Here is a 17,086-nt window from a genome sequence, read left to right on the forward strand (position 1 = left end):
GGATCAAAAGGCTGATTCTGTAAAGCCGATCAGACTAAATTTAAATCCCAAGGATTTAGAAGTGCCCCCGACAGGGGGATTGATCCGTGTTACCCCCTGAATAAAACTATGCACCAGAGAGTGAGAAGCAAGAGATTGTTGAAAAAACACTGACAAGGTTGAGACCTGGCCCTTGATGGTGTTCAAGGCCAGCTTCATTTCCAATCCCATTTGCAGAAAATCAAGGATCCTACCTTTGACATACTTCCTGGGGTGTCAACCCCTGGATCCACACCAGGAAACATATGCCTTCCAGACTCTATAGTAACAGACTCTGGAGTCCAGCTTCCTGGCATTATCCGAAGTAGACACTACTGGAGGGGATAACCCATGGTCCTTTAGAATGTGGGTTTCAATAGCCAAACTGCTAAATTTAGCATCTGTAAGGTATGATGGAATACCGGACCTTGTGCGAGAAGGTCTGGCCATAATGGCAGGGTCCAAGGGACTCCTACCGCCATCTTTACGATCTCGACAAACCAAGATCTTCTGGGGCATGCAGGGGCCACCAGAATCACCTCCTTTTGTTCCTGCTTATTCCTGCGTAAAAGGCGCGGAAGTAGCAGAACTGGAGGAAACGCATGGATCAGTGAAAACTGATCCCATGGGAAGACTAATGCGTTTTTTCCACATGCTAGCGGATCCCTCGTTCTTGACACAAAGTTGTCGACTTTGTTGTTGAATCTGGACGCAAACAGGTCCACGTCCGGAATAACCCATCTCGGACATATCACTAGAAAGATGTCGGGTGAAGGGACCATTCTCCCGGAAATAACTATTGGCGATGCAAGTAGCACGCCTGCCAATATTTCCTGGAATGAAAATCGCCGATAGGGAAGGAATAATGTTTTCCTGCCCAAGCTAGAACATGATTCACCTCTTTGGGCTGCACAACTTCTTGTGCCCCCTTGGTGACTGATGCAAGCCACAGCCGTGGCATTGTCGGATTGAATCCTGACAGGACAATCCCGTAGCCTGAACGTCCAGGATTCTAGGGCCAGACGTACTGCCCGAATCTCTAGAATGTTGATGGGCAAGGTTTTCTAACTTGGACCATCTCCCCTGGACAGAAGCTTCTTCCAGGACTGCTCCCCAGCCTAGAAGGCTGGCATCCATTGTCACCACTTTCCATGATACTGGCAGAAAGGATCTCCACTTTTGGAGGTTGCTGGATATCAACCACCAATTTAGGCTCTGGCGTACGTTGGTGGATAAACGTATTGGAATATCCAAAGCCTGAACTTTCTTGTTCCAGACCGATAGGATGGTGTTTTGTAGCAGTCTTGAGCGAAAATCCGCATAAGGGACGGCCACCATTTTCCTTAATCTCATGCAGCGCCGAATAGAAGGAGTTTTCTTTGACAAGTTCAATTAGTCCTACTATGGAACTGATTATTGTCTGAGGTAAGAATACCTTCTTCTGTACGGTATCTATGACCAGCCCCAAGTACTGTAATCTCATTGATGGTTTTAAAGGAGGATTTTTCTAGTTTGAGTATCCAATCCAGAGATTCCAGGTAGTTTACAGCTGTGGTTAAACTTTTTTTTTTTACCCAGAAAAAAAAAAAAAAAAAAAAAAGTTTATTAAAGTAAACATATAAATACATACCGAAGCCACGTATATATTCAAGCACATATTCATGCAACAAGAGCATCAAAATTGCTTAATTTAGTTATTAAACTTTGGTTTAGACCAGAGACTGAATGGTCTATTAAAAAGTAGATCTTCTAAATAGGCTAGGACAGTTATTCACCGAGCCCTTAATCTGGCTAAAGGAGGTGCCAGAATCTTTGAGAACACCCACGGTGCGGTAGCTAGACTGAATGGCAGGGCCACAAACTGAAAATTATTATTTTCTATCTCGAAGCGTAGAAATTTCTGGGGAGCGGGAAATATCGCCATGTGGAGATATGCATCCTTTATATCGATCAATGCCAAAAACTCCCCTCCTTGCCAGAAGGAAACAACCGATCAGATTGATTCAATGTGAAAGGACTGGATATTTAAGTGCCAGTTCAGATCTTTGAGATCTTACCGCTCCATTTGATTTTGGCACCGTGAAAAGGTTTGAATAAAACCCTGAGCCCTGTTCCTCTACGGGAACCTCTGATATCATCAGCTGGGATAAGAGATGGTCCAGAGCTAGAAAGACTTCCTTTTCTCTGGATCCCTGGGAACATTTGATCTTATAAAAAAGAGGAGACAGAAATTCTAACCTGGAGAAACTGAGAAAGCCACCCATTTGTCTTGACATTATTCCTGCCAGATCTTTGAAAATTGCAGAAGCCTTCCCCCCCCCCACCCGAGCGAGTGGGGGCGCTCCTTCATAAGGAAGCTTTAGCATTCTGTTTTGCGGGCTCTGCTCCAAGACCTCTTGACCCTGGTGCTGCCCTTGGGGTCTTCCCCTTGAACCTGACAGTGGAGGCAGTCGAGACTGCCTAGAGGCTGATGCCTGTAGCACAGGTGAGGAAGCACACTTAAAAAGGAGAAGTGTTTAAACTTATTTACTGGTAAAAGAGCTTTTTCCATCAGAGTCTTTGGATGCATTTATCCAGATCGTCCCCAAATAGCTGTTCACCATGAAAGGGGAAACTGGCCATAAGTTTCTTACATGGTGCTTCGGCTGTCCAATTCTTCAGCCGCAGAACTCTGAGAATGCACTAGTCCTAGCATAAGCCGTGAGGCCTGGATGATGGAATCTTTCATAGCATCTACTGTGAAACAGTGCATCTGATACGTTAGCCCATTGCTGGGCCTGCTGATCAGGCAGAATCTTAAGTATCTCCATGTTCCTTAATGTACTTAGATACACCAAGAACTGGCTGTGCTACTGAACTTGTTAAAGACATTGTTTTTAAAAAGAAGTTCCAACTTTTTATCTGCTGGATCTTTTAACATCAGCGCATTAACCGCCAGACAAGTGAGATTCTTGTTCAATGAGGCTATTGCAGCATCAATTGCTGTAACCCCCCTATTTCTTATAGAAATCCTCCACCATAGGATGTAGTGTAGAAAACTTTCTGGGGAGGATAATACTGTTTATCCGGATGTTCCCATTCAAAATATACACGCTTTTTTTAGCCATTAATGAATAGAAAAAGCATCCCCAGATGGGGGTGGTTTTAGTGAACCCAAACCAGAGGTGGGTTCATCAAGAGTCTGCGCTGCAGGCAGCAAAAAGGTTGAACGAACCAATTTAGCAAGAGCGTGTACAAGCAAACTGTCCTGTGATATTACTCCCTCTATATTAGGATCCTCGAAAGAGGGTATGAGTATCTTCCAAATCTCTTGGAAGATCTTCCTGATCCCCTGCCCTTTGCACCTCATTATGAGGGTCCTGAGCACTGGATGGGGATCTGCTACATTTGGACCCACTATGTAAAAACACAGCTGAGCGCCCTGCATTTTACATTTTTTTTTTTAAAGTGAATTCGGGCTTACCAATCCCGAGGGGGTAATTTCATTATAGGGGGGCCGCAGGTGGACAGACCAGTCCCCCCTGTTGCGAGGAGGGGGGGAGGGAGGGGGAGGAGGGAGGGATTAATGGCTCCTGACACAGCGCAGTTTCCAGCATAAGGCAGTGAGTGCTCAATACAGCCCCCAGTGGTGACACATAGGCATGAAAACATATACTTAAAGGAGATATTCATAAGAAAATTCTAAATATTTCTTAGAAAACTCCACTTAGCTTACCACCGCAGGTTTATCCAAGATAAACCCAATCTTCCCCCTTCACGGTAGGCTCCGAAATCCTCAGGAGCAGGGGAACCTAGAGGTAACCTACAATCCTGTACCTGTAACAGCACCCTGCCAATAAAAACGTTATGGCCTTACTACCAAAAAGTACTGGATCCCAGGGTCCAGCTCTCTAAAAAGAAGCATTCGCAGGCAAAACCTTGTTTCTTGGGATACGAGGCCTGGGTACCATTCCTTAGGCCCATCAAAGGACACTTTGAACGGATCCGGTCAGCATGGCTAGACCCAGCAAGGATTGCTCCAGTGGAGCTCAGCACATCTTTACTCGTGACCAACACCTTAGACACTAGCGAAAAAACTGAGGTAGTCGCAGTAGTGGGAGGGGTTATATAGGGAGTGCACTTCTGGTCTTAGGGCGTGCGAGTGTACATCACCTAAAGGTGGCCTATTAACCCACATAGTAACTACTATGGCTCTGTGTCCCCTGATGTATGAAAAGAAAATCTTGTTAAACCAAACCTATTATGCCAAGTGAATGAATTGAGGGCATGCATAATATAATATAATATAATATATACATATACACACACTTCTAGCACTAAAACAGGGATTTATGGTTCGTATATAGATCACATTATTAAAGATGCTTGATTGCATGTGCTTTGTATTGGGACACAGACCATAATTGCTCAAATAGTGCAAGAACGATTAAGCCCCGCAGGTTCACTAAGGGGCATGGCTTAAAGGGGTGCAGCGTAGCATCTGTAGATGTACACTGGAGGGGCCAGTGCCCAACAAATATTGGGGCACCGTTTTAGGGGTCAGAATTAAGTGATGCAGAATTCAGGAGTCAGTAGTGACATACTGCACCCATGGAGGATACACCAATATTACCTTAATTTCCAACTTAGTCACAACACATCTCCATTCATCCATACTTCTAGTATGTTTTATGTAAGGCTGCTGTTATAAATGTGTAACTATTGTTCCATTCATTTACCAAATTGATGTCCAGGTTTTTATGCTATGGCAGCTGAAGAGATACTAAGCAATTAGAAAAAGTTCTCACCGCCTACTGAAATGAACAGCAATGCAGAGCCTACTCCAGCTGACCTACTATTAAACCTCTGTTCCTGGTGCTTTATTCCACCAATGATCATGCATAAGCCCTGCAAAAAAAAATAAACGCATGTCAGTGAATGGACCAAGCACAGAAGAAAAAACAGTTTTGGGAGCAATTTTCCAAAGTATTTGATTTTTCCTCCTGGTAACTAAAATTACATTTGTTAGGAAATTCTGATCAAATGGACAGTAAAATGCAGGATGGAAGCAAATAGTACACAACCTCCCACTGTTCCAGTGTTAATGGGGGGGAAGGGGGGAACCCCTACCACAGTGAAACCCTCCATAGAAGGTTAATATAAAATGCCTGGAAGAGCAGAAAGCCATAAAAAAAAAAAAAAAAAAAAAAAGGCAAAATCCCACTTTCAAGTATGTGCCCCAATCTCTGGTTTACAATTTACCAGTTCTGAAGAACAGTGAAATTCGACTTGTCTTGAGTTACAGTTGGCCACAGAATGTTACTATATATATATATATATATATATATATATATATATATATATATATATATAATTATATTATTATATTATATTATATAACTCTTCAGGTACTCTCTGGGTCTTCTAATTCCCAGTTTGGAATTTGAAGTTTAAAGATCAAGAGTCTTCAGTGGCTTAAGGTCATGATACCAGAAACAATTTTCAGCCAGTGACAGGCTTGAACGTAGAATTGATCTAAGCGGCTCTAAAGCTGGCCGATTACTATGGGGCAGGGAATGGAGTCTCCCCCCCTCTTGCTGCCTTTACTGGGCTTTTCTGTGCGATCTGGGAGCCCGGGTAGAACGGGATATGATATAGATATATAGTTTTCCCATTTAAAAAGATAATTTTTTTTTAATTCAGCATGAAATGGAGCCTATATGCAATATTTACATTTTTTGGTAAACTCAATGAAGCCAAGCTCTGCAAGCTGAGATAACATACACTTCATTGATTCATTCACACAATTTCACAGTAAACATGAGAGCAAAGTTGAGGAAGATTACTTTATGTTTTGTAAAGCTATGAACACTACAAAACTATGACTGAATCAGTTCAGATATTGTAGTTTTTCCTAACCTGACAGCTTATTTTAAATAGGAAACCTTCATTTTGTTTGCAAATAAAGATTCCAAATACCAGCAAGAATAAGGCCTGATTCACACCTATGCATTTTGCAGATTTGCACTGCAGTCCATTTACAATGGTTTCCTATGCAACACATTCTGTAGTGCCAATCAGCAAAAATCACTAAAAATGCATAGGTATGAATCAGGCCTAAGTCTGACATTTAAAGAGCACCTGTCATTTCAAATCCATCATGGCAGAGCTTGTTAGTGGGCATCCACTCACCTGCTGCCACCAAGTCCCTCACCTTGTTGTGCCACTGCCACATCACCAGCTATCCTATTAAAGTGAATGGGGCTGTCGGTGAGTCAAAAGCGGGTCAGAGGAGGATCCACTGCGGGACGGAGATGACAGTTGCTCTTTAAAAAAAAAAAAAAAGTATCATTTAAATAAAGTCAATTTAAAATCAAGCCTTTTTACCAAGGATTTAAAGCAACTTGATTTAAATCAAATTCACCCTGCCTGCAGCACTGAGTGGGAAGGTAAGGACATCCCTACTTGTCCCACCTCCGATGTAATAAGCTGGAAGGGACGAGGGTTTTGTTACTTCCGGTTTCAGTTAGATACGACCTGTTTGATCAGATGCTTTCAAGGGCAGAGGAGGGATATGGAGTGCAATAGACCTCATCTCTCTCAGTAAAGTGCATCTGTTACTGCCCATGCCATCACAATGATGTTCATCCTTGTGATAGCAATAAACTTGATAAAAAAAAAAAGAAAAAAAAAAGGAAAATAATTTGCCCCCGGACAAATGCATACGTAGGTCACGCATGCATATGTAAAACAGTGATCACACCCCACATGAGGTATTACCACAAAAATGTCACAGCAAGAGCAATAATTCTAACAGACCTACTGTTTAACTCTAAACTGATGACCTGTAAAACGCATTGACTATGGAGAATTTTTTTCGGTAATGTAGTTTGTCACCATTCCACTAGCGTGCACAAATTTAATGCATGAAATGTTAGATATCCATTCCCCCCCCCCCCCTCCCCTCCCCCTCACCTTCCAGGACAGCTACTTGAGATGGTTGGCTCCACCCTCTACAGGAAACACAAATCTGATGCAATTTAAAAGCCCCCTCCCTTTCCTCTGATCCTCAGTTTTGCTTTTCCAGACCCTCCAGGAGCACCGATATGTTTGTTTTCTTACGTCTGGTAACCAGTTGGTGGACCCCCCTTCTCTGGTTTCATCCAGGACTAGTTGTGGCCAAGTTCTGGGTGATAGTCTGTACTTTAACCAGAAGGGTTCCCTATTTTTTGGAGTTACTTGCCAACTGGGTGATGTGAATGGTGGCAACTCCTTTCCATTTTCCCCAGCTCTGCCGTGTGGAACAGTGTCCTCCTTGTGCTTCACCATGGTGTACAAAGATGGCGTTGGGGGAATTCCGGTGACAACAAGATGGCATCGGAACTAGAAGTCACGACACACTTTCGGACGCCGTTTTTTTGTATTAAGGAAGCATGGCGTGGATACACCGAGGACATGCTGCTTGGGGGAACAGTCTCCTGATCGCTGGCAAGCGCACTCAGCAGTCCTGCAGCATGCTACTCTACGGCCAATCTCCACTTGCTTCCTGGTCTGAGGATGGAGCATCCACTCGTATTGAACCAGCAGCAGCATGCGGGTCCCATACTGCCCGCAACGGAAACCCTTGTCTGTGGATAGCTCTACAGCAGGGGACTTTTTGTATGGAACCTTTTCATTTATGGTTCTTGTGTCTTTTTTTTTTTTTTTTTTTTTTATAGGCCAAACCGGTGAAGAAGAAATGTGGTAACTGTAGGGCCAGGCTTCAATAGTTATAAAAAGCTATTTTGTGAGGATTGTATTCCATCCAAAGCTAGTTCAGAGACTTCCTCTTAATGAGTTAATGTTTTCCATGAAGGAGGTAGCGGACTCCTTTCGATCCCTTAATGACAGGGTATCTGGTTTAGGGCCTTCCTCATCTAGACCCATAGCTCAAGAGCCTTCAGCCTCTGCTAGATCCCTTCCTTTGTGTTAGTATCTGAGACCATTAGTTTACTCAATACTTCTGATCTGGAAGAAGGCAAGAATCCAGTTTCTTCATCTGATGAGGAGACGCCACAGCAGGCCCAATCTGTACAGGATAAAATGCATAGGGCTCTACAGGGGCAGAAATCAAAAGCCTTTCACTTAGGGACATGATTCTTTGAGTGGAGAGAACCTGAAAAAAGGTTGTTCCAGTCCAGAGGACACAAAAGGCGGTTTCCCTTTCAGCCTGAATTCAAGGAATTTTTCTTTAAGTGTCCCAGTGGCCCCATGTCACAGGTGTCCAAGAGGTCAGATCTTTATTTTGAAGATTCTGGGGTCCTTAAGGATCAATTGGATAGGATAGCTGTCTCATTGCTACACAAGGCCTGGGATGCTTCAGTGTGTTTTTTTTTTTTTTTTTGGTCCAGCGGTAGCATCCCCGTATGGCTGGGAATATGGGTTCAGCGTCTGGATGATCTTATTTCATCCGACACCCCCAGAGAAGAGATTAAGGAGTCTCTCACACTCATTGCCAAGTCAGTTGCCTTTTTGGCTGATGCAGCAGCAGATTCAGTGAAATCTGCAGCCAGGGCTTCTGCTCTCATTAATTCAGCTAGGCAAGCCATCTGGCTTAAATCTTGGGAAGGTGATCTTGCCTCCACAAATAAACTCTGTGGCATTCTCTTTGAAGGCAAGCGCTTATTCAGGTTCTTCCTTAGAGGAGGTCCTAGCTTGTTCCTCTGAGAAGAGTAAATGGTTCCCTTCCCAAAAGGGATAAACCCCAGAATAAGAGGCCTTTTCGTGGCTTCCAAAACAAGGCTAATTTTAAAGCCAACAGACAACAGGCTAAGAAAAAATTGTCTTAAAGACGAGCAAAAAGAAAGGGCTCCCTTTGCTCCTTCAGCCCCTTCCAAGAATCCCCAGTGATGCCAGGGTAGGGGTAGGGGGAAGGTTGTCCCATTTCGTCAAGGAATGGGGAGAGATTTACGACAATTCCTTTATTCTTCAAAATTTGGAAAGGGGTTACTGGTTGGAATTCAAAAGTCTACCCCCCCCCCCCCCCCGAAGTTTTTTCTTACCCATCTGCTGAGAGACCAAGAGATGGCAAGCCATGACAAATCGGATTTCTGTGTGGTAAACAGAAGGAGCAATTTCTCTTGTTCCAGAAAATCATAAGTTCCAGGGATTTTATGCTCAAGTCTTTCTGGTCAAGAAAGCTTCCGGCGACTTTCGTATGGTCATCAATTTAAGCGTCCTGAACAAATACATAGTCTACAGACATTTCAGAATGGAGAACATTTATTCTGTAAGGAATTGGTTGTTGCAAGGGGTCTTTATGGTTACTCTGGATCTTCAGGACGCTTATCTTCATGTACCAATCTGCCAGAGTCACTGAAGGTTCCTCAGGTATGTGGTTCTCATAGGAAATGAGCCAAGTCACTGGCAGTTCAATGCCTTTACTTTTGGTCTTTCAGTAGCACCCATAATTTTTACAAAAACCATGGCTGAAGTCATGGCCTTTTTTTCGGATTCAAAGTGTATTGATCGTCCCATAGAAGATTTTTTGATCTTTGCTCGAGACAAGGATTCCCTTGTTTTGGATTTGCAGTTGGTTTTATGGACCTTTCAGAAATTGTTCGCCAAGAGATTTTTCTTCCCGAGGAGAAGATTGAAAATTCTTCTCCGTGCAAGCCTTCAAGTTGCTCCCTCAGACCTCCCTTCATGCAGTTGCTGGGGTTGATGACTGCGGCCATTGCACGGGTGCCTTGGGCCCAATTACACTCTAGACCCCTTCAGGTGTTTCTTTTACTCCACTGAGATCACAGGAAGAATTCTCTAGATCAGCCAGTGCAGCTGCTAGGAGAGGATTTTCTCGATCTCGCTTGGTGGGAGCAACGAGAACATCTGCAGGGAGGGAAGGATTGGGCATAGCATTCCCCGATAAAAATTACCACAGGACGCTAGTCTGTGGGGTTGGGGTGCTCACCCACAGGACTGGCAGGCCCAAGGGGCCTGGAAACCAGAGGAGATTTCAGAGAACTTCTAGCTGTGGGGAAAGCTCTTGTGGCTGTGGAAGAGAGGGTCTATTCAAAAGACCTATTCATTTTCTCAGACAATGCCACAACTGTGGCGTACCTAAACAAGGAGGCATTCACTCGTCGCTTATATCATTAACACAGCAGATTCTGTCCTGGGCGGAGGTCAATGTCACTTCAGTCAGCAGTTCACATCAGGGGGGGATCAGAGAATGTGCTGGCTGACTATTTGAGCAAGGTGAGCATCAGTTCCAGTGGTTGGGAGCTACTTTAGGACACATTAAAAAGGGAGATCGTGCCAAGATGGGGTTTTCCTACAGTTGATCTTTTTGCCTTCAGTCTCAACAGAAAAAAAACTTAGTTAGACTTACCGGTGACGGCATTTCTAATAGCCTTTAAGGACAACTCCAGAGAGTGTAGCTCCACCTTCTCAGGAAACACATGCCCACTTTAAAAACACCTCCTCTCGCCCCATGGCTTCAGTTATTGTGGCCTTCCGACACTGGAAAATAAAGCACAGAAAGCACAACTCCATGGTAGAACTTAACACATTTACCAAGAATAACCTAGGGAGGGAAATAACGGTTGTCCTGAGAGGCTCTTAGAAATACAGTCACCGGTAAGTCTAACTCAGTTTTTCTCAAATCGCCTTTCAGGACAACCCTGGAGAGGATAACCGAGAAACTTACCCTAGGGTGGGACTACTGCCTGCAGTATCTTCCTGCCGAAGGCCTGATCTGCCGCAGACAGTAGATCTAACTGGTAGTGCCGGAGAAATGTCGAATAACTGGACCAAGTGGCAGCCTTGCAGATTTGTTCAGGCGTTGCACCGGCCCTTTCAGCCCAGGAAACTGCCGTGGATCTAGTAGAGTGTGCGGCAATACCTGAGGGAGGCATTTCTCCTTTTGCTTTATAAGCTTCTGCTATAGCCAGCTTAAGCCACCGACCCAGCGTACTCTTAGAAGCTTTCTCCCCCTTGTGTGATCCTGAAAATATCACAAAAAGGGCGTTAGATCTTCTGAAGTCTTGAGTCATCTTCAGAAACTGCAACAAGCATCTTCTCACGTCCAATGTGTGGAAAACTTCCTCTCCTGCATTAGCTGGGGTTGGAGAATGTAGGTAACACTATCTCCTGCGATTGATGAAATAGTTGAGGATACTTTCGGTAGGAATGCTGGATCCGTCCTCAGCACTACTCTGTCCGGATAGACTAAGGAAGGGTTCTGTAATAGCCAAGGCTTGCAGCTCGCTGATCCTCCTGGCCGAGGTGATGGCCACTAAAAAGATTGTTTTTAAAACTACCTTCTGTAAAGAGGCTTCTTGTAAGGGTTCAAACGGTGCTCCCGAGAGACCCTGCAAAATTGTTGACAAATCCCAACTGGGAAAGTCTTTGAGGGCTACTGGTCTACTTCGAGCCCAAAAAAAAAAAAAAAAAAATCTATCTAGAAATTAAAGTCTCTTTTGATAAAGTCTTTTCAAAGAAAACTGATAAGGCTGCCACCTGAGTCTTCAGGGTGCTGGCTGCTGCCCCTTCTCCATTCCTTCATGGAGAAACTCCAAGACGGACACCGTGCTCTTGACCTTGAGCTCTCTGGAACTACACCAGGAGTTGAACTTCTTTTAGATCTTCATGTAGATTGCTATCTAGTAGGAAAGCAGTCACTCAGGCAGAGTCTTTACCACTTTATCTGAGAGCCCTTTTGCTTTTAAGAGGTCCTCCTCAGAAACCAGGCGGTTAGCTGTAGAAGTTCCCCCTCTGGGTGATTTACTGTTCCCTGGGATAACAGATCTTTTCTTGGCGGTAAACTCCATGGAGGTTTCGAGGCCAGGCTTCGAAGACCCACGAACCAAGGTCTTTTTGGCCAAAAAGGAGTGACTAATATTAAGTCTGTCCTTTCTGCTCTGCATTTCCTCAACCAGTGGGATTAGAGGAAAGGAGGGAAAGGCGTAGCACAGCTGGTAGCGCCAGGGGTGAGCAAACGCATCCAGCCCTACTGCTGCATCTCCTCAGTGAAGCGAAAAGAATCTGTCCACCTTTGAGTTCTGCTGGCTGGCAAAAAGGTCTATCTGTGGAACCCCCCCAGGCCTCGGAAATCATTAGGAACACCTCCTGATTCAGGCTCCATTCTGCCTCTAACAATTTTCGTCTGCTTAGGAGATCCGCAAACAAGTTCTGAGAGCCCTTCAGATGCACCGCCGATAGCGAGGCCGTGTTCTGCTCTGCTCAGGCTAACAAATTGGTCAACTCCATCAGGCTCCTGGTTCCCCCGTTTCATTATGTAGGTAACCGCTGTTGTGTTGTCTGACAACACCTGGACATGGTGACCTCATAACCTGCTGAAAAGCCACTAAACCCAGAAAGATCACCTTCAACTCCCTCCAGTTGGACGATCTTTGGGCTTCCTGCTTGGACCATGTTTGACCGTCCAGGTGTGCCCCCCCAGCCCCAGGCACTTGCTTCTGTTGTCAGACGCTTGTCCATGGGGAAAGTCCACACCAGACCCGAGAGGTTTGCTTGGTCTCTCCACCACCAAGGAGCCCTTTTCATCCTTGACAAGATCCTTAACTGTTTCTCCAGAGGATCCTGATAGGACCAGCTTGACAGAATCTCCCTCTGAAGGGGTCTGGAATGGAACCTGGCCCATTGAATAGCCAGGATTGCTGCTGTAAGCAGACCCAGGACTGCCATTTTTTTTCTTTAATCCCATGGCGTGCAAAACACACCCAAAAAACTTCCACCCGGTGCCAAAAAAAAAAAAAAAAGTGCACACACAAAGAGTGAAACAATAAAAACGTGCAACGGGAGTCTGATATCCTCCACTAGGAAGGACCTTACCCTGATCCCCCGGGGGGGCGTTAGGCTCCAGACAGGGACTGCGGTACCAGACTCATGGCCGTCCAGCCGAACGACCTCCTTTCCTGGAAGGTCTGCCGAAACAGACCCACCCAGGTACTAGGTACTATGGGGCTCCTCCGAAGGGAGGCCCCCCAATAGAGGGTGAACCCAGCCATGTCGGCTATGTCCACCCTCCCACAAGACTTTCAGGATAGGTCTGAGGACCGACACCCTACTCAAACGTGCGGTGACAGTGACATGACACACAAACAAAAAAAGTGAGGAAAGGGATAGTGAAGAGGAGAGCGTGAAAAGGTGGCCATTGTGCAATACAATGACCAGGCCCCCCGGCCAGGAAGCAAAAATTCCTCTGGTCTTAGCCAAAAGGCCGGGCCCTAGAGGCAGGTGTAAAAAAGCGTGTTTATGGTGACGTGACCAAGATGCCAGATATCAAAGTACATAGCACAGTGAATATAAGGCACCCCTGAACTGCCACTTCAGGGGCACATCACCATGGGCTTTTCAACAGAAGCATCCCCGACCCCCCAGCCCAGACCACAGCAGCCCCCACTCCAGCCAGAAAGGCATGGAGATCCAGGAGCTTAGTGAGACCCCTTTACCATCAGGTCTCACCCTCGCTCCCATTACTCCTACCCAATTACATTAGGGAAGTACAGGCCGTTCCCCCGGTGGGAGAAAGGGGAACAAACGTTCCCTCCCAAAAAACTGACCGGAGCTAAAGCAAGCCAGAAGGCCAGGGTCCCCTCCCCTGGCGCCAACCAGTGGTTCTCTATCCTCATCAGAAGGCTTCCCTTTCGGCTACGAACTGCTCCAGGTCACCTTCACACCAGCAGGCTTTGCATAGCAACCACCACCCTGCTCCACCTTGCCGTAGAACAGGGATGGAAGCAAGCGCCACCTCCTGGTAAACTGATAAAAACAGATACTACACTTGATCTTAGCCAAAAGGCAGAGAAGCGCCGCCCTGACCCAGACTGCCTGGTTGCTCTGTATCTGCCTTACCACTAGCTGCAACTTTTTCCTGTTTCTCCAGCGGCAGGAACACCTTCTGGAGAACCGAGTTTATCGTATACCCCAGAAATTTCATCTCCTGTGAGGGGATCACGTTTGACTTCTCCAGATTTAGAAGCCACCCCAGGCCCTTGAGGTGAGACTGGGAAGTCTGGAGATGGGCTAGGACCTGCTCCCTGGAATCCGCAAAAAACAAAAGGTCGTCCAGATAAGGGACGACCGAGATCCCCATTTTTCAGGGGCTCCAGAGCCTCTGCCATAATCTTTGTAAAGACCCTGGGAGAGGACGAGAGTACGAATGGCAGAGCCCTGAATTGGAGGTGCCACACCGAACTCCCCAAATTCAACGCCAGGTGCAGGAACTGCTGTGACGCCTGATAAATGGGTATATGAAGGTAGGCATCCCTTAGATCCAGGGATGCCAGGAAACAGTTTGGCATCAACAGCTTCATGATGGAAAAAAAATAAAAATAAAAAATAAATAAATTGTATCCATCCTGAAATGCTTGTACCGTATATACCTGTTCAGGACTTTCAAGTTCAGGATTAGACGGTACTTTCCTGAGGGTTTCCTCACCAGAAAGATATGGGAGTAAAAACCCCTGCCCTGCTGGTTTACTGGGACTTGAATTAGAACCTCTTGCTGTATCAGCTCTTTTAATAAAAGCTTCATTGCAGAGGCCTTCTCCTGGTCCCTCGGCAACGCCGTCACATAGAACCTGCTCAGGGGTGGTTCTGAAAACTAACCTGTACCCCAATCGATTACGCTTTTCACAAACAAGTTTGGAGACAACTTGTCCCACTGTTCGGGAAAAGCTGACAGTCTCCCCCCCACTGAGGAGCGATTGTCACTTGCTCTTTGAGGTCTGCTCTGGGGAGATCTAAAGAGGACTCCACCCATGCCTCTGCCCTTCTGTGAACCCCATCTGCTCTTGCGATCCTGGTCTTTTTTATGGGACTGTTGAAGAGCACAAACATTTTTGGTAACCTGCTTCTTGGCTGGAAAGGCCTTTTTATCAGCTGTCCTATCCAGCACTGACTCTAGATCAGGGCCGAAGAGTAAGTCACCCGAGAAGGGCAGGCCACACAATTTGACCTTAGAGACCATATCTTCAGCCAAACTGCCCTCCTGGCTGAATGCACAAGAGCCGAAGAACTGGTGGCCAGCTTGGCCGACTCTGCTCCTGCATCTGCCATATTTGACTGCATTCAAAATTAGTGGAAAGGACTCTAAGAGATCCTTGCGAAGCGTGCCCACTTCAATATGGCTCTTCAGTTTCTCCACCCAGCATTCCAGGTTCCTGGCCACTACCGTAGCAGCCATAGCTGGCTTCAGACTGACACTGCATCCCAGGCCTTCTTAAGGATGGAGTCAGCTTTCTTGTCCATCGTGTCCTTTAGGATCCCCATATCCTCAAAGGCTAGATCCGTTCAGCTAGACACCTGCATCGACTCTGGGTTTCTTGTTCCACACCTCCGAGTCTTTCTGCTCAAAGGGAAACCTTCTCTTGAGAGCCTTAGAGAAAAAAGGGGCTTTTTCTGGGTTCTTCCACTCTTTTCTCACTGTATCTAAAAAGGACCCTGTGGACTGGAAAAACTGTTTTGTTTCGTCCAACCCCTGGTACATTTTGTCATGAACAGACAGTTGTACTTTTTCCTGAATTTCTAGAGTTGTGTAGATTGCTCTAAGGATGTCATCTACCTTCTCTAGTGATAGCTTGTATCGAGAGCCCCCGCCATCTTCCTCTTCCTCCTCTTCAGAATCTCTGATGGAGATAAGAGTACTACCCCCTTCGTCTCCAGAGTCCTCGGTCTCCACCTTTCTGGACGACGATACCCTGGGGCTAGGTGGCAAGTTCTGAGGCTTGGTCTGTCCGGAAGGGCCTGACTGAACTCAAAGAGCTTGTCAGTTCTTTAACCGAGGAAAAACAAGTCCTTATACTGCTGGGATGTTTCCTCTTGCACCAACTCCCTGATACAAGCTCTGCACATTGCCTTCTGCCAAGAGTCTGAGGGGGTTCTTGCAAGAAGGACACTTCCTCTGGCTTGGTTTAGCTTTTCCTAGTGACCTTTCCTGAAACGACATGCAGGTTCAACTTACTAAAAGTTTTAACTACCAGTTGCTAACACCAAGCCAGTGCAGAGACCCATCACCAAACAGACCACTAGTGAGACCCCAGAACTAAGCTGCAAGGGTCAGAGCGAAGTCACCTCTGACCTGCAGCGGCAGGCCCCCCAAGAGGGGGGGAAAACAGACAAAACACAAGCATAACCCAATAGTAAAGCAGAGGGTGCCGCTGCACCTTACATACCTGGGCTGGACCGGTGCTAGGGGCGCCTGCCTCCGCCATAGCTGGCTTACACTCCTCCATTCCACACAGTGAGACATGGAGGAAACACAATAACTGAAGCCATGGGGGAAGGTGAGGTGTTTTTAAAGTGGGCATGTGTTTTGAGAAAATGCCGGCATTGTTCTCTGGAGAGACACACAGAATCCTTGGGGACGGACGCTCTCTCCTTCCTGTGGTATTGCACTCTGGCTTAAGCCTTCCCTCCTCCCCCCTTACCTCTAGTAGTTTGGAAAATTATTCAGGATCGGGCAGACGCTGTTCTGATTGCCCCTGGTGGCCCAGGAGGAGTTGGTTTACCTCTGAAGGCCATCTCTGGATCCTCCTTGGCCCCTCCCAGTTGGGAAGGATCTGCTTCAGTGTTCCATCCAAGCCCTCAGAACTTCCATTTGATGGCTTGGAGGCTGAGCAGCACATTCTACATTTCATGAGGGTTATTCAAACTATCTTGGATAGTCCTAAGTCGGCCACGAGAAGAATCTATGCCAGTTTTCCTGGAAAAAGGAAAACTGGTTTAGATTCTTTCCACTCCATGTATTCTGGATTTTTTGCAGGGGGGAGTGGAAAAATGACTGTCAGTACCCTTAGGGTTCAGATTGCTGCCCTATCATTGTTTACAGAAAGGCTAGCGGAGGATCCTTTAGTCAGGAGGTTCCTTTTAGCCAGATCTAGACATGCTCCCAAGGTCAAAACATATTCCTCCCTGGGATCTGTTAATATTAAAATGGACCTCCACCCTGAAGTGGAAGTTCCGCTCATCTGATCCCTCCCCCCTCCGGTGCCACAATTGGCACCTTTCAGGGGGAGGGGAGTGCAGATACCTGGATAATCCAGGTATCTGCACCCACTTCCGGGACAAGCTAGCCTCAGATGCC

The 17,086-nt window shown here is 46.2% G+C and overlaps 1 protein-coding gene and 1 pseudogene across 1 annotated transcript in view; both read right to left on the reverse strand.

Annotated features, from left to right (window-relative positions):
• LOC143964186 (uncharacterized) overlaps positions 1-17,086 on the reverse strand; it is a 132,914-nt gene that overhangs the window by 50,672 nt on the left and 65,156 nt on the right. The window contains exon 12 of the mRNA XM_077473883.1: positions 4,806-4,905. Within this exon, the coding sequence (XP_077330009.1) occupies positions 4,806-4,905 (100 nt within the window). The remainder of the gene's footprint in view (positions 1-4,805; positions 4,906-17,086) is intronic.
• Positions 13,634-13,813, reverse strand: LOC143964678 (U2 spliceosomal RNA; annotated as a pseudogene).

This window comes from Lithobates pipiens, unplaced genomic scaffold, assembly GCF_037356315.1.
Source record: "Lithobates pipiens isolate NorthernLeopardFrog02 unplaced genomic scaffold, aLitPip1_a1.2 Scaffold_8, whole genome shotgun sequence".
Classification (NCBI taxonomy): domain Eukaryota; kingdom Metazoa; phylum Chordata; class Amphibia; order Anura; family Ranidae; genus Lithobates; species Lithobates pipiens.